We start from the raw sequence: 22,994 nt of genomic DNA on the forward strand, positions 1-22,994 counted from the left end.
AAGTTTAATATTGCTATGAATGATTTGAGAAATGAGTGTGAGGATGCTTGGATCTGGCTTAATGCAATTCCTAAGAAAACATGGGCAAGGCATGCTTTTGACGCTAACTGCAAGACAGATTTGGTTGTTAACAACCTATCTGAGGTGTTCAACAAGTATATCCTTGATTTTAGGAAAAAGCCTATTAGGACTATGGTTGATGGTATTAAGGACAAGCAAATGGTGAGGTGGCATGAGAAGAGAGAGAGAGGAAAGGCAGCTTTCTGGGAGATCACACCACACTATGCTGAGAAGCTAGAGCTGGAAAAGGAGAGGGCTAGATACTGCAAACCCATTCAAGCTGGTGTTAATTTATGGCAAGTGACCAGTGGGTAGCAAACACACCCTGTGAACTTGGATAATCATACATGTGGTTGCAAAAAATGGGACCTCAGTGGCCTACCATGCAACCATGCAATTTCAGCAATTAACAAGGCCAAGAGGTTTCCAGAGGACTTTGTTTGTAAATTCTTCAGAAAACCATTTTATGTGGCAGCATATGAACCTATGATCTTTCCTGTTCCTGGTGAACATGACTGGATAAGGACACCTGGACCAGACATAGAGCCACCAGAATTTCATGTTAGGAGAGGAAGAAAGCAAGAGAAGAGGATCAAGGGCAAGTTTGAAGTGCCAAAGCCAAAGGACAGCAGTAGAATGGCCAAATAACATGCTCTAACTGTGGTTTCCAAGGCCATAGATACACCAACTGCCTGAAACAATTGAAACCAGATTTGGCTATGAGGAAAAACAAGCATGTGGTAATACCAAATCTCACTTCTTTTGTATTAGTTGACTAGTGCATTTGTTAATATTTTAATGTTGTCTACTAATACCAATCTCACTTCTTTTTGCAAGACCAAGAGGTCACAGCAGCAACCTACACCTGCAAGATCACAGCCCCCACCCACAAGATCACAGCAGCAGCCTCCACCTGCAAGATCCTAGCCTGCACCAAGATCACAGCCTCCACCTGCAAGGACTGGTGCAAGATCTGGAGCAAGGTCTGGTGCAAGGACTGGTGCAAGATCTGGAGCAAGGTCTGGTGCAAGTTCACAGCCATCAACTAGTGGTGCAAGGCCATTCACTGCCCCAAGATATGCAACTCCTTCTACATCTTCTGCCCCATGAAGTCACACTGGTTGGATGACCTGGTTTTCTCCTAGGGGTAACAGATGAGTGTAATGAGTTGTTGTTTCTCAAAACTATGGTACTGATCAATGTTTTGTGTCCTGAACCATGGTTGGATGCTTAGGTTTGATTGTACTGAACCAACAAGTCAAACTGGTTGGATGATTATGTTTGAGTGTACTGAATTGCTATCAACTATCTTAGTGTTATGGGCAATGTTATGCTATCAATTTGGCAATGTTAAGGTTTGATGATTATTTGATGATTAGTGTTATTGGCAATGTTAAGGTTTGATTATGAGATTTGATGATTAGTGTTATTGGCAATGTTAAGGTTTGATAATGGTTTAGGGGGTTCTCAACGTCGACGGAGCCTAAATGCCTAACCACTTTGGTTTAGGGGGTTCTCGACGTCGGCGGACCCTAAATGCCTAACCACTTTGGTTCAGGGGGGTCCTCGACGTTGACGGACCCTAAATACCTAACCACTTTGGTTTAGGGGGTTCTCGACGTCGACGGACCCTAAATACCTAACCACTTTGGTTTAGGGGTTCTCGACATCAGCAACTAAGAGTTAACAAACTGGTTCACAACAACAACATATTGATTAACATAGTGGTTCACAGCAACTAAGAGTTAACATAGTGGTTCACCGTAACAACATAGTGGTTCACCACAACACCATAGTGGTTCACAACAACTTAAAGCAACAACATAGTGGTTCACAACAACTACACATCCATAGTACATAACTTAGTTCACAACAACACCATACTTCACAAAAGGTCAGCAAAGCAAGCATTCTTCTTCTTCATGTTGATCTGGATCTTGCTCTTGCTCTTCCTCTACATCTTCATTCTGACAAGATGTCCAGCATCCCCTTCAATTTCTACTTGTTCTTCTCCTTTGACTTCAACAGTTCAGCAATCTAAATCTTTAGCTGATCCCTCCTTGCTGTGAGCTTGTCATGCCCCTTCTTGAGATCACCCATGTGAAGGAGCAGCTGGGTGTTCTCCTGGATGAGCTTTTCCTCAGATTTTTTGAGTTCATCAACCTGGAATTGCAGGTTCCTGGTGGATGTACTAAGCACTTCCTTCTCTTTTAGATAATTGAACTTCAGGTTCCTGATGCAAGTGCCTTGAGATTGTGTCAGGTTCATCCGTACTTTATACTTCTCCTGCAGCTTGAAGATCTCTGCATCTTTCTTCCCCATCTCTGTCTTCATGTCAGATACAACTAAATCAGAAACATGCACATTCTGCATCTTAGCCTGCAAATAGCTGAAATCTACCATCCTATCCTCTTGAGCATTGAACAATTGGTGCACATCCTCAACCAATTTGTCATAGTTGGCCTCTAGATTATTTTTTTCTTTAATCAAATGGTGAATAGTGAGTGAACTCTCCAGGTTATCCTTCCCCCTATCACTCTTGCTGTCATGATACATTTCCCATAGCTTCAACAAGGCATTCTGCAATGTAGGAGGCCACTCTGGGTCAATACAGAGAACAATACCACAGTTGTCATCTTCCTGCAATATAAACAACCATAGCATGTGCAAAATCAATCACCTAGGCAAATTATTTGAGCAATAAACTTTGAGCAACTGGCTTTAAACAATGAACTTTGAGCATCTTTAAACAATGTAGGACCCTAAATGACTAGCCACTGAATTAAAAAAATGAACTTTAAGCATCTTTGAGAAACAACTTTAATAATATAGCCAACTAAAGAATGAACCTCTAACACTAAACACTAACTGGATTTTGAGCTTCTGACATTGAATCTCTCTGACATTGAGCTACAAAATGACCATCACAGCTACAAAATGACCATCACAGCTATGGTACAAGAGTACTCATTAAACAATGTGCATCAGCACATGGCTAGATTAAAGAACATGAATTCTATGCACTGGACTGGACAATTCTATGCACATGGCTAGATTAAACAATACAATTAACACAGAGTTTGGACAGAATCTTACACTCTTAGGACAGACTAAGAACCTCCTGCCCGTGTTAAATGCTTCGAATGCTACACGCCTCTCAGCCGCCACACCATGCTGATGGCAAAGAGCTCTGGGTGCTGTCTCAATGCCACTATAGTCTTGGTCTTCAATGCTAGCAGGAATCTACAGGAACAAAAGGAAAAGAAAATCCCCAAATCAAATCAAATCCCCCCAAATCAGATAACCAAACCCTAACCCTAGCTCTACAACTCACCCGGTAATGCATGGCTTCGTCGTCAGAGAGGTTCATGTATTGCACGCTTGAGTCCTGGCTGCTCTCGTCCTCCATGGCGCGACGGCGAGCCGGTTGAGGTGGTGGCGGCGGCGGGCGGCGAATCGAAGAAAGGAGGGAGAGCGAGAGTGAGAGTGAGGTCGAGCGAGAGTGAGGCGAGTCCGACCCACGACCGAGCCGACCGAGCCCATGTAACCGACCGCACCGGCCTCGTCCTAGTCAGCGCACCGGGCACACACCGATTGGCCACCGTGTCACCTGACAGGTGGGCCCGGCCTGTAAAATACATGGTCAATACTCACTTATACGGCTGTCAGTCAATTTTGTAATAGTTAGGCCCTGAGTTAGTACTGAACCGCGACATGCACAAGTAGTAGTACTGATTCGTGAGTAGGTGCGGAAGTGTGGTACCAACGTGCAATTAACTCACCTCTGTAAGGCTTGCCCTCGTTGTTGAGCCCATTGTTGAGAAACATTTCCAGCTTGACGGTGTTGAGATTGAGCACAAGAAGATAGGAGTCATTATTCCTTATGGACCAGAACTCCATGTAGACATAGCCAGCTTTCATTGCCAGGATGCGCACCCTCTTCATCCATTGGTAACGACGAAGCCTTTTCAGGGAGGGAAACTGATTCAGCAGCGAGACCTCCTGCTTGACCACCCATCCACCATTGGCGTCACGGACCCACAGCAGCACGCGTTGCTCCTTGCTGGACACGATGCACAGCCCGCCGTGCTCCGCCATGTGCGCCACACAGTAGGATTCGCCGACGGGGAACGGCGCGGTCATGTACGACCACACCATGGTCGTCGTGTCAACCACCAGTATACCCTCCTTCACTTCGTTGTAATCGTCCTTCTTGGTGTTGGACCGCCAGTAAGCGAACCGCCCCGCGGCAATGCCGTCAGTGTAGCACTCGGAGCACACGGAGCCATTCTCGACCCAGCTGCCGGTGCGGGGGGAGAAGACGAATGAGGTCTCGTCGTCCCCGGGCTGTATGGCGATGACCTGGAACGAGGCGTCGGCCTCGTCGGCGACGATGGCGTAGAAGAACAAGAGCCGGTCGTCGGGCGGCTTGAAGAAGACGACGGTGCGGTCGAGGGGGCCGTAGACGGCGAGGTCGGTACTGTAGCGGCCGAGGGAGAAGAGGAGGCCGCCGTCGCAGCCGCGGAGGCGCCACTCGTCGTGGTCGTGGACGTTGGGGTGGTGCATGAAGTAGAAGTCGCCGTCTGCCGCGGCGGAGGCCAGCTCGGGGTTGTTGCGCGAGGGGGCCTGGATGAAGCAGACATCAGGGCGGTAGAGGGGGAACTTCTCGCGGCCGCGGTCGGTGACGAGGACGCCGACGAGCGGGGGCCTGCGGAGGGAGCCGAAGCGGCGGAAGACGGCCGGGTCGGAAGCCACGCGGCCCCAGCGCTTGCAGACGCGGGCGGCGCTGGCGAGCGACGCCATGTCGGGGAGGCGGCGGAGTATCTTCCCGAGGAGTTCGGCGCCGAGGGCGGCCAAGGGCGGGGCCATGGGCTTCTTGAGGCTGGACCCCTCGCCTCTCCGCCATGGCTCCATTTCTTTCTGACGAGATTGCTGGACCGCTGAACTGCTCTGCTTCGCTCTGTCTTGCGAGGGAGGGGATTTCTCCTTTCTTGCCACGTTCGGCGCCAAGATGTTTGGGATGTACTGATATGGCGCCAAAATCGTTTCGCATTAGGCGCGCGCCTACTTTTCGCGCCAAAATCGTTTGGCATTGGCGCGAAAATAGACCCGAGCCTGCCGAGGGCCTGTATATGTTTTAAGATCCTTTTAAAAAAAATTAAGAAAAATAATTTATGTGTGGGAGCACTCATTCATCATGTGACCGAAAATTCATGATAAAAAAAACCTGTTCATCCGTCGATTGGCACGGGCAATTGGATCGGCTGCCCTGCCTTCTTCATCGTCTAAATAATCTAGTTCATCTTTCTCTCCACGCCCACACGATTTCTTCTTCCTCTGGTTCCCGCCCTTGTCTGCTTCGGTCGAACCATCCGCTCCCACCCCCAATGCCGGGCGGTGCTCCCCTGCGCCTCGTCAGCCCCTCCACTTTGCCAACTGTTGTGTTGTTGCAACCTCGGTCGCCCCTCTACCCCACGACCTCTCGCACCGGCACCCCCCCCCCCCCATCCGATGGTCAACCCTCACTCCATCGGACTTCCCTCTACCTGCGATGTCATGCCATCGTCGTCAACTTCATGTCGTTTCTGTTCAAGCCCTCGTCGGAGTCCCCCCTCCCCTCCCACGCGGATGTGCCACAACAACAAAATCCTTTAGTGATTTTGTGTGGATAGTTGGGGTCTAGCTTGTGTGTTGGTATCAATGGTGTGTGTGCGGATTGAGTTTGTGCATGAGCTCATATACTACCGTTGTACCACATAAGAGGACTTGAAAAGGAAAGGTACTTCACTTGCACTCACTCATATACTTGTGGTCTCAGATCCACTTCAGATTTTTTTAGCCTCCATTATTGCTAATGGTTTGTCGTGGACATTTCAGTCTCATAAGTGCCTTGTCACTGACGGGAATGTCCTTTCCGCTAGAAAATAACCCACGTTAGCGAGAAATCAAAGTGTTAAAACTGGGAATGAAAACCAAGCTTCGACTACGGATGGAGTGTGTGTCGTCGTACTCATCTCTCCTCCTTGGCGATGTCGCCTTGGCGATGGTCTTCTGTCAAACTTCGATGGTTTGTGTCATCCTACAGTTTCGTCATCGGTTAGGTGGATGCGCGGTCTAGGGACCGGTGTGGAACCCTGACGGCGGCTCTGGAGAGCATGGTTGGTTGTAGAGCGTCGAATTTCATCACTTGGATGGTAGAGTTATCTGCTCGTGTGCGACACGTCCTCGTGCATGTGTGGAAGCCAGAGCCATGACTCTGGAGGGTGTCTTCTATTGCAAGATGTCGATTTGGGTCTCTTGGGAGACAGAGTCGTCGACTCGTCTGTCAAGAGGCCTCGGGATGGTGTGCGTTGTTGTGGTCTGTATGCCGGAGCGACGGCTCTGGTTCGTATTGTAGGGTGTTGACTATGGCCATGCGGGTGACGTAGTCGTCGACTCACAACATCGGGGGGGGGGGGGGGGGGGGTGTATGGGGCATTTGTATTGATTTTCGGCCGTCTCTCCTTATTAACCGGACAATTCTTTTCTCATGGTTGCTCAAAACAAAGTCTCCCTGGTATTTTTATCCAATTTTGACCATAATTTGTTTGCGGCGTAATTTTGACCATAAATTTAACTAAGTATGAATTATGAGACCAAAATAATTACTGTAACATATACTACTTATATTTTGTTAGACAAATTTATGGTCGAAATTTGACCAAAATAGAGGGCCTCAAGATTTTTATCGCTCTTGAAAATGATGGACCCACACATCAGTAACGGCATCTTTCCATCCCTCCATCCCCTTGTCCTTGTGTCAACTGATGTCCGGTGGATCCGTGGGAACACATCGCCGCGGCGCAGCATGGCCAGCGGCGCCGGCGAGGATGACGCGACGTCAGGGTGGGCGTGGCGTTCAAGTACGGCCTCTTTCACCCTGACTCGTTCCTCTTCTTACTTGCCTAGGTTTTGCTGGCCCAATCTAGTTCCGCTGACACCAGATTCAACGGCGAATTGTATGCGCTGCTGAGGTCAGGGGAGACACATCCCCAATCTCTCAATTCTTTTTCTCGTTTCCTTTTCAATGGCGAGCGACAGATGGAACTGTCCAAGATCGAGATATGGAGGAACGGGTCTTGGATGGATTCAAGAATGGAAGAGCATGGGAAGGAAGGAAAGGTTTCAGCTTGCCGTCCCTTTCCCTCCCCGTTAGTCAATCCCCTCTCCAACATCCAGCACAACACGTACTCCAGTTCTCTACTGTCTAGAGAACTCGGTGCTGCTTACTGCCCACACCTTTTAACTGGCCCACCGCCACCATTCTTGTCTCCTTCTCCTATGTTTGTCATTTCACTTCATCATCGTATCGACCGATTCCTCTCCACCGGTGTCTTCCTTGCGCGGTATCGAATCCATTCCTTCTTCCGTAAAAGCGTAGACATTGTAGCTTCCTTCATGCTATGGTGTGGTGCCATGACCATGATTATTAGGTTCCTCCATGACCATGATTGTTATTTGTTAGCTTCCTTCATGTTATGATGCCATGACCATGATTGTTAGCCTCCTCCAGTGGATATGCACGCGGTGCGCTGAGCATCGGCGGCAGGATTTGGACGCTTCTTCCTTCACCAAATCTCCCATGTCATATCAAGTTTATGCCTCCAATCACATAACCACTTGAATCCATTTTTGGTGTTTATTGTGGTTACTGGTTGCCAAGCTCTTCATGACTGTATGCTTTTCACAGAGTGTTCCTCAGACTTTTGAGAATTCTCGGATACACATGTCAACAAAGTCCCAAGTACTATAAGGGCACATCGTCACGAGTTTGCTGACAAGATCATTTTCGTGTTCCTGGATCTGGACAAGTAACTGTTTCTCCTCTGCTTCTTTTCAGGAAATTGGCTCTGCCATCACAAGGAACCTGCATCGCTGAACTCTGAATATTACCGCCAAATCAGGGATTTTTTCTCTGCAACGGCATCATGCTACGGTCCCGACTGTTCTATATTTGCTCCATTATCTTCACATTCTATTTTGCCCATGTGCAACAGACGACTGCACAGATCACGGCACCATGGGAAGGTAAAATCCACCTTCACCACCATACCTCTTGTTTAGTTTGGTAGGTGTTCTTGTTCATTTTACATTTTCCTCATAACCATGGCCCACTTGAGGAGAGATGCAAAGGAGCACACAAGTCCAGGGTGCTACATTTTTTTTCTGTATTCTTCCTGCATTATGAGACCAACTTGCTGTACATTTGGTTCAACTGGTCTGCAGTCGATGCTTTGAGAGCTATCAGAGGCAGCTTGAGTGATCCACTGGGACGTCTCGATAACTGGAACCGTGGAGATCCATGCGTCGGAAATTGGTCCCGTGTTATCTGTTACAATGTAACAGCAAGCGATGGATACTTTCATGTGCGGCAACTGTATGTGCATAAGTGTTCTCCTTGTCAATCATGTCCATATCATTTATACAACCCTTCTCCTTTGCTTCTATTCTGGCTTGCTTTTGGTCAGGAGTTGAGAACATGGGCTTGGTCGTATACTGTTTTGTTGACTTTCTTAATAGATCATTTTGCCATCCTTGATTCTGTTTTGATTCGTTGACAGATTCATTTAAAATAAACCAGAAAAATGTTTCAGCGTTCATTACCTTCTTGCAAAATAAACCATATTATTTATGGTATCAGCATATTTGATGGAGCTGAAAGTGCAGTAAAAAAGGATGCAAAATGTGTATAGATGGAGTAGAGGAGCATTTTCCCTCTGAAAAGTGAAAAGTCTCATGCTTATTTTAATTCCAGATGAATCTAATTCCTGTGACATTTTATTATAATATGTTTTGCTTGATGATATCCTCGTATTATGTGATTATAGGGAGCTTCTACGGTTAAATTTATCTGGGACTCTAGCTCCTGAGCTTGGCCAGCTGTCTCGCATGAAAATAATGTAAGTGCAGTGAGCTGAGCTCGCTAATTATCATGTGGATTGCCTGTTCATTTAATCCAGTCCTACATGCACAAGGGGTGACTGAGTACTTCTTTTAATTTCCTTTCAAGGGATTTTATGTGGAACTCAATTGGTGGGAGCATTCCTAAGGAGGTTGGCAACATTACTTCCCTGGAACTATTGTAAGTCGAAATCTACACCACGGATTAGAAACATGGTCTACCTGAATCAATTTCCTTAATATATTTCTGCTTAGACATGGAGGTTATCATTTTTCTGTATATGTTAACTTAGTTATTGCTTGCAGGTGTTTCAATAAATAGTTGTTTCTCTGAGATGATTTCACAGTTTGTTTTGCTCCTGTAACAAGGTGTGCATTGTTTATATTTGCAGGCTCTTAAATGGGAACCAGTTGACTGGTTCTTTACCAGAGGAAATTGGCTTCGTTCCTAATTTGAATAGGATTCAGATTGATCAGAACCATATATCCGGATCCATACCTAAATCATTCGCTAACCTGAACAAAACCGAGCACTTGTAAGTAGGATATGTTGTAGCCTCTCTGTTAACGAGTGATAGTTATCCTTATCCTAATGGATTTCCATTTACTATCCAGTCACATGAACAATAATTCGTTGAGTGGTCAAATTCCACCTGAACTGTCCAGATTACCTTCACTTGTTCATCTGTAAGTACCTGACCTCTGCACGTGCCATAATATTGGTTCTCATTTATACCCTACTGACAGTATAATTGGTTTGCAGATTGTTGGATAACAATAACTTATCGGGCTATCTTCCTCCAGAATTATCACAGCTACCAAAACTGCTTATTGTGTATGAAACCTACTATTGTGCAGTAGTTTGAATAATATACAGTTCTTGATTATTTTTGTTGGGTGGGTTGGATATCAATCTTTGAGCTTGAATTGGACTAAATTTCTCGGTCTTAAATGAAGCTCATAAGCAGTAGTTCTTTATTTGTTGTTTTGTAGCTTGAATGAATAGTTTACGGTTTACTTACAACTTAGAGAGCAACACAAACAAAGAATGTCTGCTCCACTGTTCTCTTTTACTGAAAAGTAGCTGCTGGCATGTTCCCTGTGCCAACTTATTCAATGGTAAGTTGCTTTAACTAGCATTAGCTGAGTTAGTTGTTTAGGATTACTTCTGATTTTACCCTGATCTTTACGGCATTATTTCTTGCCAGTAGTAAACCACTGAAAGCTTATATGCTGCTGAAACAATATAACTGCTAGTCGATTTTGCATTTTTCTCTTATTTATATACCATGAGTAATTCAAAGTAATTGGAAAGAAGACCCATAGCAATTCGAGTAACTTCCAGTTCATTTTCTTAGTTTTTTTGTCATGTCTTTGAGATATCACATTTATAAGACATATATACACTCACTGTATGTCTGATTACCTCTTTTCAAAATGATCCCAGCCAGCTAGACAATAACAACTTCTCAGGAAGTTCAATTCCTTCATCTTATGGCAATATCACCACACTTCTGAAATTGTAAGTATGTTCTACATCTCTCTGCTTTTGTAGCCAGAACGATTTTCACATTGGTCATCATTATTGCAATGAGAATGGCCCTTAATTTGGTTGATTAAAAGAAATAAAGAATCTTGGCTTGCTTTTCTTTTAAAGTATTATGACAGTTTCAGATTAATCTAATTGATATGGTCTACATTAGGAGTTTGAGAAACTGCAGCTTGGAAGGTCCCGCTCTTGATGCCAGTGGAATACCGCAACTTGGCTACTTGTACGTAGAATTCTGAACTACGTACTACCTATTTGTTTAGGAAAAAAAATCTCACCCGTGATGCTTAGGGGAATTTGGCAGCTATCACTTGCTCTAATCTTTTTTTTCGGGAAAACGCAAAGGACCTTTGCGTTTCATTGTATTGAAAAGAGAGAGTTTAATGTTACTTGCTCTAATCTTTGTTGTGTTGTTTCAGGGATATTAGTTGGAATCAGTTGACGGGTCCTATACCATCTGGCAAACTAGCGAGCAACATAACTACAATGTATAAAAATAAGGCCCTCGCAAAGATTTCATGCCATTTTGTTTTTTAAGTATTATTTATTGATCCCTTTCCCCCCAAGGAAACTTCTATTTTCAGTTTACACTCACTTTTGCAAGTTGTGCAGAGATCTTTCCCACAATCGTCTTAACGGTTCTATTCCTGGAAGTTTCTCTGGCCTTCCTAATCTCCAAAGATTGTAAGTCTGATATTACATTCACCATGCTATTATGTCCTTTAATATTTGATAAGGGATAAATCTCTAGAAAAGGGGGATGCTCTTACTTCATTATTGCTCAATAGTAGTGAATCATTCCCTTTGTCCCTTAGGGTATTCTCGCATGGACAATGATTGATTGCAGAGTACCTTCTGCGGGTCCATGCCATGACAACAACTTTAATTTTCAACAAACATAAGTTTAAACAGTTTTGCATGACAGTACTGTTCATGAATGATCATTTGAATCAGGCTGAGCTGATTTTTTTTTGGTCTTCATTTAGGTCAATGGAGAATAATAACTTGGATGGTTCTGTTCCATCTGATGTCTGGCGAAATATTGATTTCAGTGGAAATAGAAGCCTGATATTGTAAGATCATCATAAACTGAACCTTCTGCTTCAGCTTTTTGATTTTAGAGAACGGTATATAATTGACATATTTCTTCAGGACTGGTAATCTAATATCCCCCCTTACATATTTTGCAGGGATTTCCATAACAACGCTCTCACGATTCTATCAAATCCTCTTACACCCCCTGCGAATGTTACCATCCTGTACGCATTTCTATTGAACAATTATCTTTTCCATTTTTCAGATCCATTCGTCATTTCCGGTACCTTATATTTTCTTTCCTTTACCATCCATGTTTTTAGGTTATCTGGTAACCCCATATGCACATCACAAAATCAACTGAATATATCTCAGTATTGTCAATCAACTTCAGTTGTTGTTCCTGGAGGTTCCACAAATAACGATACACTTTGCCCGCCATGCTCAACTGACCTTCCTCACGAAAACATACTAAGGTCACCAATCCCGTGCTTATGTGCTATTCCACTTCACGTCGATTACCGGCTGAAGAGTCCAGGATTCTGGGATTTTGTTCCATACGAAGCCGAATTTCAACACTACTTATCATCTGGTCTTTCATTGTCCTCGTACCAATTGGAAGTCTCTACTTTTATGTGGGAAGAAGGCCCGAGGCTGAAGATGAACCTGAAGCTTTTCCCAAACAACACTGCGTTGTTTAACTCAGGTGAAGTGCTGAGACTGAGAGACATGTTCACAGGGTGGCTAATCACGGACTCGGATATATTTGGGCCCTATGAGCTTATCGACTTCATCCCAGGGTGGTACGAAAATGGTATGCATATATGTTACTCTATCTTCACTCCATTCTATATTTCGTTTGGTTGCAATTTTTTGTCACCATGTTTATTTGGTCGTGTATAGATGTTTGTATTAGTGATCACACGTGCAGTTACATGCGCACATTCGAACTGCCGAGGCCTCCTCTCTTCATCTTCCCCAACGCAGATCCCCAAACCCCACGAATAAGCATATTACCGTTGCCCACTTGTCCTCAAATGTCTTTTTAATTAATTGGTCAAGTATACCCCTGTGCTGGAACCTTGCCGTATTCCCTGGGCCAAAGGCCAATATATGTATATGTACATGCATGTAAAAATAAGCAAAGAAGAGAGTAACACAACATCTAACGGTTTTCCCAAACCCCACGAATAAGCATATTACCGTTGCCCACTTGTCCTAACTTAGTAAGCTTCATTGTATGTCTCAAATGTCTTTTTAATTAATTGGTCAAGTATACCCCTGTGCTGGAACCTTGCTGTATTCCCTGGGCCAAAGGCCAATATATGTATATGTACATGCATGTAAAAATAAGCAAAGAAGAGAGTAACACAACATCTAACGGTTTTCTTGGCTCACGATAAATAAAAAATAGTTTGGGATCACGAGGATCGAATACAATATATCTAGGTCTACAGAAAAGAATAGTTTGGGATCTTAAATGAATAGTTTGGGATCTAAGAGGATGTGGATAGCACTGTTGTGGAAGTATCCATCATATATGGTGCTCTTTATCAAATGTAACCACTACAAAAGTGTTGCCAGCTTGGTATGCAGCAGTTGTACAATTATTGAAGAGAGAACTCACATGTTCCCATGCTTTCTTTTCAGTACTACCGCGTCGTACAAAGTCCAGTCTCACTACAGGTGCCACTGTTGGTATTGTCATCGCAGCATTTGCTGCAGCGGCAATTCTTTCATCCCTCATTACTCTAATTATATTGAGAAGGCATTCAAGTCAAATTTCAAAGAGACGCAATGGTAAACCATTCATTTGTTCTTTCTATGGTCTAAAATTGTTAGATTATTCATCTCTTTTTCAAATACATTGTAATATTTCAGTTATCCACCTTTTCTTATTTAAAACAGTTGTCACTTCTTTTGTTTCTGATTTTGTTAGTACAGAGTTGCAGCATTGTACGTATTGTCATGATTTTTTTATATGAGTTGCTATTCATCTGAGCTTGTTGTGATGAAATTGTTATGGTCATTCAATGACAAAATTCTACTGACTTTGCAGCGAAAAAAATTCAGATGAAGATTGATGGCGTAAAAGACCTCACTTTTGAAGAATTATCAAATTCTACAAGCAATTTTAGTGACTCGGCACTAATTGGTCAAGGAGGGTATGGAAAAGTATACAGGGGGGTTCTGGCTGATGGAACAGGAGCTGCAGTAAAACGTACACAACAGGGATCTCTTCAGGGTTCAGAGGAGTTCTTCACAGAGATAGAATTGCTGTCCAGGCTGCATCACCGAAACCTGGTTTCTTTGGTTGGCTATTGCGACGAAGATAATGAGCAGGTTGTCCCCCCAACTTCTTTTTTATATATAGTTATATACTAATCAGAAATACTAATTTCATCAAATGCTGCTTTATTATTCAGCTGCTTTCGTGTTCTAGAATGGGCCATGGAAAATTTGATATCCATATCTATTGCGATCCATGTATCTGGTGAAGTACATATGCATCAACACATTATCAACCCATTTCTATACATCAACACACGTTTAGGCTATTTCTGCTAGATTAATTCAACATATTGTTTATTGTTTAGTGCAGAAGTGATTCCTTGTCCATAGACATTGTAAGCTCATTTTCTGTTGATTGGCACTTGGTATCGAGAGCTCATCTTCAGGGCACTCTTAATGGCAGAAGCTGGCCTGTTGCTGTTTATGCCTAATGTTACTTAATTTTTGGTCCAACCTTATGACGATTAAACTCATACTTTGAACCATGTATTGCAGATGCTGGTGTATGAGTATATGCCAAATGGTAATCTACGCGATCATCTTTCAGGTCAGAACTTCATTTCTGTAGCCACTAAACTGCACCTCAGAATTGTACACTTGGTCATAATTTCTGAAATGTGCTTATCTTACTGAATTACTTTGTTCCATGTTTATCCTGTCAGGCAAGGGTGTTTTTCTATTTATCTACCATGCACAGATATGCAATCTTTGGCCTTTTCTCTTGCCACAGATCACATAGTTACAGACTTACAGTCACTCAATTAGATGTTAGATCCAGCTGAGAAATGATATCGAGACAAACGTATGAAATCTCCCTGTCGTGATCATTGTGACACACATAATAGTCTAGTGCATGCCATCTTGATGATAAATGTCTCTGTTCCATCAATAGTTCCTCAGCTAGAACTCACAACTGATCACAGCAGGGAAATTCAATCACTCATGAGGTGTGAAGGAACCTAATTTTGGATATCTATGTTTTGGATTTTGATGGTCAGGCTCAAGCCAATGAAATCTCCATGCATTTTTGCTTGCTTGCAAATTATTTTTGCTTTATTGTACGTGTGTAAGATATCCCTCTACCTTGCTTTTGGTGTGCTGCCTGTCCTGTAAAGTTCCTCTAACTAGTGCTTTATTTACGTAACAGCTCAAGCTAAAGAGGCTCTAAGTTTTCCCATGAGGTTACGAATTGCACTGGGATCATCACGAGGGATCCTCTACTTGCACACGGAAGCGGACCCTCCGATATATCATCGTGACATCAAGTCTAGCAATATTTTATTGGACTCGAAGTTTGTAGCAAAGGTTGCTGATTTTGGTCTCTCGAGGCTTGCCCCACTGCCGGCAATGGAGGGGGTCGCCCCTGGTCATGTGTCCACTGTCGTAAAGGGTACCCCGGTGAGTATAACATTTTATATCTTGGCATCAACTAGTTGCGCATAAATAAGCATGTGGCACTTGAGGTGAGGATCTGTATTAGTTTTGAGTGTCACGTATCTTTTAACATGCCAGTTCTGTCGAGCGGGGGTTGTAGTGGTTTGTCTCTGGTGGGCGTAGCGGTGGCGGGTCATTCGCGCTCTGTCGAGCTGCCGTTGTTGGCATTTGCTTCTTCTTCTTTTTCTTTTGGGCTTGTTGTGCTGTTCGCCTCAGCGATCCTGTATCGGTGTTGGTTGCTTTGGAATACAAAGCGGGGGAAAACCCTTTTTCGGTAACATGCCAGTTCTCGGCGTCATGTTAACGACACCGCATTGTTGATTTAGTTGCTGTTGTTTACACCATGCAGGGTTATCTTGACCCGGAGTATTTCCTCACGCATAATCTGACGGACAAGAGCGACGTGTACAGCCTCGGTGTCGTTTTTCTGGAACTGCTGACTGGGATGCAGCCCATTTCTCATGGGAAAAACCTGGTCAGAGAGGTAATCATCAAAGTTCAAATCGATGGAGCAGGGAATATATTGCACTGTGGTGATTTTTGTGATGGTAGCAAACTGAAACTGAATTGTGACAAAAATACATTACATGCATATGCAGGTTGTGGCGGCGAACCAGTCAGGGATGATATTGTCGGTGGTGGACACGCGGATGGGGCCGTGCCCTGGGGAGTGCCTAGAGAGGTTCGCGGCGCTGGGGCTGCGGTGCTGCCGGGACGAGACGGACGCGAGGCCGTCCATGGCGGAGGTGGTGCGGGAGCTGGAGACGATATGGCAGATGACACCAGAGACGGATAGCGTGCCGTTGGAGTTGGAGTCGGAGTCGGTGTCCATGGACCCCAGCCGCACAGGCACGCAGCCGTCGTCGTGGTCCGCCGGGGGGTCGATGATGGCCTACCAGTACATGTCGTCGTCGGACGTCTCCGGCAGCAACCTGCCCAGCGGCTTGGTGCCCAGCACTAACCCTCGCTGAGAAAATGTGAGAGCCTAATTAGTTGGTGATGATGTTTGTCCTGGTAGGCAGGAGTATTAGAAATTTGTGAGTTTCATTCGTGCTGGTAGTTGTTTGAAATTCGTTTCTACCCCCTGTTTGTAAATAAATAAAGATGTGTGTAATATTAAGGTATTAAATAAGAATGCGCGGGGTATCATCTAGTGTAGCAGGTGCGTGCCTAGAAGGCTACAATATTAACGTGCGTTTGCTGCCATACGATGTTTCAGATTTCCTTGCCACCACCAGGTACCCCACTAGACTTCCCTCGGGTCTCGCTGAAATTTTGATCCAAGATTCTGGAATTTATTTTGGTATAATTTTGTCTAAATTTCATTGAAGTTGGACATAATTTGAATTTGTCGCGGGAAGCTATTTGGGCACCCTCTGGAATTTTCATTGAAACTTTGAAGCCCAAGTACAAACCGTTGCACATGACCCTTGTCAGATCCACGGTAGAACACAAAATCCCATTTCAGGGATGGCACGTTCCTTTCTCGGCTTCTCACTCCTGAAACAATCCGGCAGACTGTGAGGATTGTCTCAGGGACCTCCTGTACATGCCTCGCCGTCGCCATGTCCACGTCCACAAGACCACAACGCCCGGAGCAACGCTCCCCGTCACCTCCCTTCCCCGTGCATCGACAACTTCCCCCACACCACGCTGGCTCTAGTGTATTGAGTGGCATGCGCTCGTCGCCCGTCCATGCCTCCCCGAGAACCGAGGGCTTTACCGGAGCCGCTGAGGCATTGCCGACCATGGTGGTAGTGCGAGTGCAACTAAGCATGTGCGGTCGAATGCCAGGAGTACGCGGAGATCATCATTGTGGTGGACGAAGGACAAGTGAGTACTATTTGATTAGTACTACACGTCCGTCACGAGCTCTGGGAGTCCAGGGGTTTAGTAGCATATGCGCCAACTTTTAATGGTCAACCATGATAAACCCCCGGATTTCGTTGCTTCCTTCACCAAATCTCTTTCTCCATCATCACCTCTGGATTTTGTGTGGCGTGTGGTGCTCCGTGAGCCTCCACACAACAATGAGAGTTGATGCGGGGTTTGTTGGCACTAGGAGCTGCCAAGATATATTGGTAGCCAGACGCATCGACAAAGCTTCATTAGGGCCAAGGGAGGCAATGCCCCCCCCCGCCGCCAAACTAACGGTATGTGTGGAGTGAGGTTCTCAATTTGCTTTGGAATGACGTACACACACTAGGGCCAGGGTATACTGAGGTTCTCAATTTGTTTTACTTCAAGGAAATACCTCTAATATTAATCTTAAAATTGTCACACGGGAGGCTGGTGGAAACTAGCGCTATGCATGGTTCAACTTGCCGCGAACGTTAGAACAATCATATTTTTTGTTGCTATTTTATGGAAGTATGGTTGGTGTTGTGTTTATTCCCTTTGCTCTATACTTTGAAAGGTTATACCATTTTTCTATTCAATTTATAGATAAATAAAACTTATAATTTCTGCTATAATTGACTTGAGCAAATGGCATATCTGCAGTTGGAAGTGGAAAGAGTTGGAGACAAACCTGTCGGGTGTCTCTTCTTGATCGTGTTTGTCGGGTATGTTATGGATGTAACTTCCCTGTAGAGACCAGGAAGTACTGCTACACCATAGATGTGAGGGAGAGGGCGCGGTATCTGCTTGTGGGTGCAACTTTTCTCTAGGGCAGCTTCGACGAGCTCTATCTACCCCAAGTTTGAGATCTTACTCAGGGCTGCTCAGTGGTCCATTGTCATGATCGACAATCCGAGCTCGGTTGAGGTTGTTGAGGTCAATGTGCTGATAAGGAGACATATGCTTGTGACAACGGGCCACCATTCATTTCGACGTTGGAGCTTCGAACGTTCATCGGATCGGTCTACTCTATTCCGTACGAGGCTGATTTTGATTTTTTTTCCTTGGTCTTTCCGCGAGGATAAGTTTTGGTGTAGAGTTGGTAAATTATTACTCATTTTCATATTTGTTCCCACAATATGGTTTCATTATGTAATAGGAATATTTATGTTAATACTGAATAGTAGTATACTTCTCTAGTTACATTCAATGTTAACTTTCAACTGAGAAAAAACACTTTCAGAGTTCTTCAGTGTCTTATATATATGGGGTGCTAGTGCTACCGAAGGGGGCCGCTGCCCCCCTCCCCCTAACCATTGGGAATAACTTCGAAGGTTTTTTATGGGCTTAGTGCATCTCCAATGCAAACCCCAAAAACGAACACCGTAAATGTAAATGTCTGCGATGCGGGAGGGACCCATGCATGTGGTTGCTTGTGGTGAACGGGGCTTGCCTGCTCCGCGGCTGTGCTCCCATTCATGCTCCGCAGCTGTGCTCCCATCCGTGCTCCGTGGCTTGTGGTTTATTTGTTGGTTTTTTCTCTACTGATTTTAGGGAGACGTGGGTAGCGCTGAGGGATTAGTGGGAGCACAGATGGGAGCACAACTGCGGAGCAGGCAAGCCCTGTCCGCTTGGTTGGATATGTGCGTGTGTGGTGTGTGGTTGAGAGAAGAGAGAGAAAAAAGAGGCCCACAAGGTTGCTTTTTCATTGGTCAAGTGGATGTCCGGACTCCCCTATAGGCCATAGCCCCTGCAATTGGTTTCAAAATATGGGAAAACGGACATGCACATATAGAGGTCTTCATTAAATGACAGAAGTGATTCGGACATCATAATACCAACCACTTATCGTCACAATATTTTTATAGCTATATTGAAACTACCATGCTCAGGTTGTTTTACACAATAATATTATCTTACAATAGGTACTGGCATTGTGAGATCATCTACATCTAAAAAATGTGGAAACTAGCTGTAGTGAAAATTCACACGATATAAACAATATTTCTCGAAAGCGGATTTTGCGAAACTATTTGCAGGCAGAACATGTATCCGTTCCGAACATGGTTTTGAGAACTGTGCAAATAATGGCCAGGTTGTCTAATTTCTGGAATACGATCGAGATGGCAAAATGGTTCATATTTCATACTGCCCTACGGTATGCTGTCCATATCAACCTGTCCCAGTGCCCTATTTCAGAAGCATTTATTTCGTTCGACCAGCTTGCACATAGTGAATGATTTGGTTCTACTAATGGATAAAGTGGCGGCGTACAACACAAGCTGTGGTACCTTAGGCATCCATTCGGATTATTAGATTCGGACTTATTTTGCCATCTAATGCAAACCTGTATAGATGCGTTGACCGGCCCGGATGTGATTTTTCACGCAAAGTAGAAACAAGAAGGAGGAGGGGTGGGGTGGAGGGCTTTACAGGCGTCCGGATCGCTGCCACGTCCGCTTCTGACCACCCCTGTCAATGATGGGGAACGAATAGCGGTGGTCATCTTAGGCCGACATTTGTAAAAATTATCCAAGTATGAATAATATCGCAAGGATTATTTAAACGAATGTGGCGTACAATTTACGGGTCAGCGTTGGAGCTGCCCTTAACTCCAAATTAAGCGTCGGAACGCGGATGATAACTACTCACACCAAGTTTGAAGCAATACTCACACATAATCATTATCTTCATACCAATGTTATTATACAATTTCAGAGCTTGTCATCCTAAGAGCAACTCCAACAGGGCGATCCATTTCGTCCGTGAGTGTCCGTTTGGCTCGGCGCGGACACAAAACGCGGCAACGAGGGAGGCGCTCTATATGCTAGGGTTAAACCCTAGCCAGCACGGCCTTGTCAACGCCGTCGTGGACGCCACGGCCAGCACCGGCTCATCCGCGTTTCCTCGGATGGTGCTGCCCGACTCACCATGCGCGTCGATTTGCACCCCGATGCCCGGCTTCCACGTCTACCCGCAGGCCTCCTGCCTCTCTGGGGAGTGCTCGCCCGAGGTGAGCGTAGTGGCGCCTTCCCCGCCCGCGCCCATCGACCTCAACGCCACACCTGTGGCCGGTGGCTCGTCATCCGGAGGCGCGAGGAAACGCGCGCGGCAATTGCTGGCGGACATGCTACCGGATGCCCGCAACCTGTTCGACGGAATGCCGGCAGCCGGCGACGAGGACTACATGCAAAACCTCATCTTCCAGGGCAGTGCGCCGGCCGCTGGCTACGATCCCGACGAGACACAAAGCCAGGACGGCCGCGGGGCGTTCAGGCCGGCCGCTGGCTATGATCCCGACCAGGCGGCCTTCATGCGTGATCAGGTCAGCATGGACCTGGACGGCTTCCCACTTGACCACGAGTTTCCAGACGACTACGGGCTAGAGGAAGAGGACGAGTGCGACATCGAAGCGGAGCCTTTGTTCGAGGACGAGCTCGCCAACCAAGCCGCCGGGCTGAAGACGAAGCGCAAAAGCAAGCGGACGAAGGCATACACGGCGGCCGAGGACAAGCTTCTTTGCGAGTGTTGGAGAGACATTGGACAAGACCCCAAGACCGGTGCCGAACAAAAGCATTCAACTTTTTGGTTCGTGTCCACCAGGAGTTTCATGAGCGCAAGAAGTTTCCGCCTTACCAAATTGTGAGCACGTGCGGGTGGGTGTCCATTTCGAAGCGATGGAGGGTGATCCAACAAGAGTGCAACAAGTTTTGTGCCACTCTTGAGAGCATCAAGGCCCGCCCCGTGAGCGGCATCGGCATGCAAGACATGGTATGCTAGCAAGACGCCCTCTTTTGTTCATGCTTGCGTGTTCATTTGCATACCATTTGCCAATATGCTTGCATGGAAACATTTGTAGGCATTTCAAGCTTTGGAGGCATTCAAGGTCCAACACAATGGCAAGTGCTTCAATCTCTCCCATTGCTTTAGGGTCATCAAGGACGAGGAGAAGTTCAAGGCGCAATATGCCGCCCTCAAGTCGCGTGGGGGGAAGAAAGCCGTGGAGGAGGTTGGGGACGGCGAGCCGGCACGGCCGCGGGGGAAGACCAACTCCAAGAAGGAGGACAAGCAGGATGCGGCATCGAACGCCTTGATCGCAAGCGTGGAGGGCATGATGAACAAGAAAGACTCAAGGGAGGAGGAGCGGCGGAGTTTCAAAGAAGAACAAATGAACGCCTTCGTGGAGATCCAAAGGAGGAGGCTTGATATGGACGCGGAGATGCAAGCCAAGCAGTTTGAGATGGAGGCGGAGAAGCAAGCCAAGGTGCTAGAGACCGAGTCCGCCAACGCCAAGACCAAGGCGAAAGAAGTGGCTCTCGCGAGCATGATGACCGGGGTGGAGATCATGAAGGTGGATCTCAACACCGTGTCACCAAGGAAGAGGCCGTGGTTCGAGAAGATGCGGGCCGACATGCTCAAGTTCACCGACGAGTGATCTCGTGGCCGCGAGCGCCTTCCTTTTTTGTATGCCGGCTTGTGTGCTGGCATGACCATGGGACCGCGATGGCGTGGTCGAACTCAAGTCCCATCCCTTTTTTGTGTACTGGCATGTGTGCCGGCCGCTGGCGAGTGCCCTAGCATGAACTTTATGGTGATATTTTTTGAAGCCGGCAATGTATGCCGGCGCTGGCATGGTGCCGGCATGAGACATGGCCGCTGGCATGATCTATGGGTGCGGTCCTTTTTTAAAAATTGAGTGCTGACATGAAATGGGTCGACACGTTGGACGCGCTGCCAACCAAAATGCAAAACAGGGCGGACGCCGGGCGGGCCGCTGTCCCAAACGGATAAAAAACAGACAAATGCGCCGTCTATTTGGGTCGGCCCATTGGAGTTGATTCCATGAGCCAATTCAGTGAACAACCGAACAATTGAATTCATATTCATGCGCACTACAGTTTCATTGCCGAATTGGTACTCCATGGAGTGTAAAACAAATTTAGTCTTGCTTAACGGCATTGCTGCCAAAACTCAAAACAAAAGAAAAGGAGGGGTAAGAGCAACTCCAATGGGGCGACCCAAACGGACAACGCATTTGTCCGCTTTTTGTTCGTTTGGGTCGGCCGTCCGCCCGGCGTCCGCCCAGTTTTGCATTTGGGTCGGCAATGCGCCCAACGCCCCGACCCATTTCATGTCTGCATTCAACTTCTAAATAAAAAAGGCCCGCGGCCGATCATGCCAGCGGCCATGTCTCATACCGGCACCATGCCAGCGCCGGCATACAATGCCGGCTTCAAAAAATACCATAGTTGCACACAAAAAATGGTGGGACTTGAGTTCGACCACGCCATCGCGGCTCCCGTGGTCATGCCGGCATACAAAAAGATGGCCCGCGGCGTGCCTCCGGCCCTTCCTCTTGGCCGACTCCCTTGCCCGCTGTTCGGGTGTCAGCGCCTTCTTCGGCTTGGTCGCCACGGCGGTCTTGCGCGGGGCACGAGGCTTGCCTTTCCCGGAGGGGCGACGGCGCCAGACGAGGCGAGGGAGGCGAGGCCGGCAGCGGCGTCGAGGTCGAGGTCGATGGCGTCCTCCATGGCTGGTTGGGGGACGGGGGCGCGCGCGGGCGGAAGCGTTTTTGGGGAAAATGGGGGGCGGGAATGTTGGTGGCTGCCACCGACCGGCGGGCCCGGGGAAAGGAGTAGGCGCGCGCGTCTGTCTCGTGCCCGCGCCGACGCAAATCCGGCTCAAAATTAGGCCTGGAATGGGTCGCCCGCGGACGAAAAACGGACACGCGTCCGTTTGGGTCGGCGCGTTGAGCCGCCACTTTTGTCCGCGTCGACCAAACAGACGCGGGTGATGAAACGGGTCGTCCCATTGGCGTCACGCTTATTGCGTCGCTGCCCAGTCG

At 46.5% G+C, this 22,994-nt stretch overlaps 2 protein-coding genes across 3 annotated transcripts; one reads left to right on the forward strand and one right to left on the reverse strand.

The window, feature by feature from the left end:
- Window positions 1–1,825: 1,825 nt before the first annotated feature.
- On the reverse strand, window positions 1,826–5,040 carry LOC123167047 (uncharacterized). The gene is made up of 4 exons (XM_044584884.1): window positions 3,843–5,040; window positions 3,395–3,688; window positions 3,157–3,303; window positions 1,826–2,700 (listed from the first exon to the last, which is right to left on the reverse strand). The coding sequence occupies exons 1-2, from the start codon at window positions 4,972–4,974 to the stop codon at window positions 3,417–3,419; spliced, it is 1,404 nt and encodes a 467-aa protein (XP_044440819.1). The 5' UTR covers window positions 4,975–5,040; the 3' UTR covers window positions 1,826–2,700; window positions 3,157–3,303; window positions 3,395–3,416.
- A 1,767-nt stretch (window positions 5,041–6,807) lies between these two features.
- On the forward strand, window positions 6,808–16,473 carry LOC123168852 (probable LRR receptor-like serine/threonine-protein kinase At1g06840). Of its 2 annotated transcripts, XM_044586716.1 has the most exons (21): window positions 6,808–6,962; window positions 7,940–8,127; window positions 8,326–8,476; window positions 8,928–8,999; window positions 9,110–9,181; window positions 9,393–9,536; window positions 9,616–9,687; window positions 9,764–9,835; window positions 10,448–10,522; window positions 10,704–10,772; window positions 10,969–11,037; window positions 11,162–11,233; window positions 11,536–11,622; window positions 11,740–11,808; window positions 11,908–12,398; window positions 13,235–13,384; window positions 13,644–13,927; window positions 14,372–14,423; window positions 15,024–15,274; window positions 15,660–15,794; window positions 15,910–16,473. In XM_044586716.1, exons 2-21 carry the CDS (start codon window positions 8,028–8,030, stop codon window positions 16,279–16,281), a joined length of 2,859 nt encoding a protein of 952 aa, XP_044442651.1. In that variant the 5' UTR covers window positions 6,808–6,962; window positions 7,940–8,027; the 3' UTR covers window positions 16,282–16,473. The 2 variants fall into 2 exon arrangements, with proteins under 2 accessions (XP_044442651.1, XP_044442650.1); XM_044586715.1 differs by lacking the exon at window positions 8,326–8,476 and having other exon boundaries at window positions 15,910–16,472.
- Window positions 16,474–22,994: the final 6,521 nt, after the last annotated feature.

This window comes from Triticum aestivum, chromosome 7D, assembly GCF_018294505.1.
Source record: "Triticum aestivum cultivar Chinese Spring chromosome 7D, IWGSC CS RefSeq v2.1, whole genome shotgun sequence".
NCBI classification, from domain to species: domain Eukaryota; kingdom Viridiplantae; phylum Streptophyta; class Magnoliopsida; order Poales; family Poaceae; genus Triticum; species Triticum aestivum.

What these genes read in the sequence shown, in the direction of transcription:
- LOC123168852 (XM_044586716.1), top strand. Translation starts at nt 8,028, where the DNA reads ATGCTACGGTCCCGACTGTTCTATATTTGCTCCATTATCTTCACATTC. An exon ending in TACTTTCATGTGCGGCAACT is followed by an intron (nt 8,477 to 8,927) that starts GTATGTGCATAA and finishes ATGTGATTATAG; the next exon opens with GGAGCTTCTACGGTTAAATT. An exon ending in TCTACGCGATCATCTTTCAG is followed by an intron (nt 14,424 to 15,023) that starts GTCAGAACTTCA and finishes TTTACGTAACAG; the next exon opens with CTCAAGCTAAAGAGGCTCTA.
- LOC123167047 (XM_044584884.1), bottom strand. Translation starts at nt 4,974, where the DNA reads ATGGAGCCATGGCGGAGAGGCGAGGGGTCCAGCCTCAAGAAGCCCATG. An exon ending in CGAGGGCAAGCCTTACAGAG is followed by an intron (nt 3,689 to 3,842) that starts GTGAGTTAATTG and finishes TGTATTTTACAG; the next exon opens with GCCGGGCCCACCTGTCAGGT.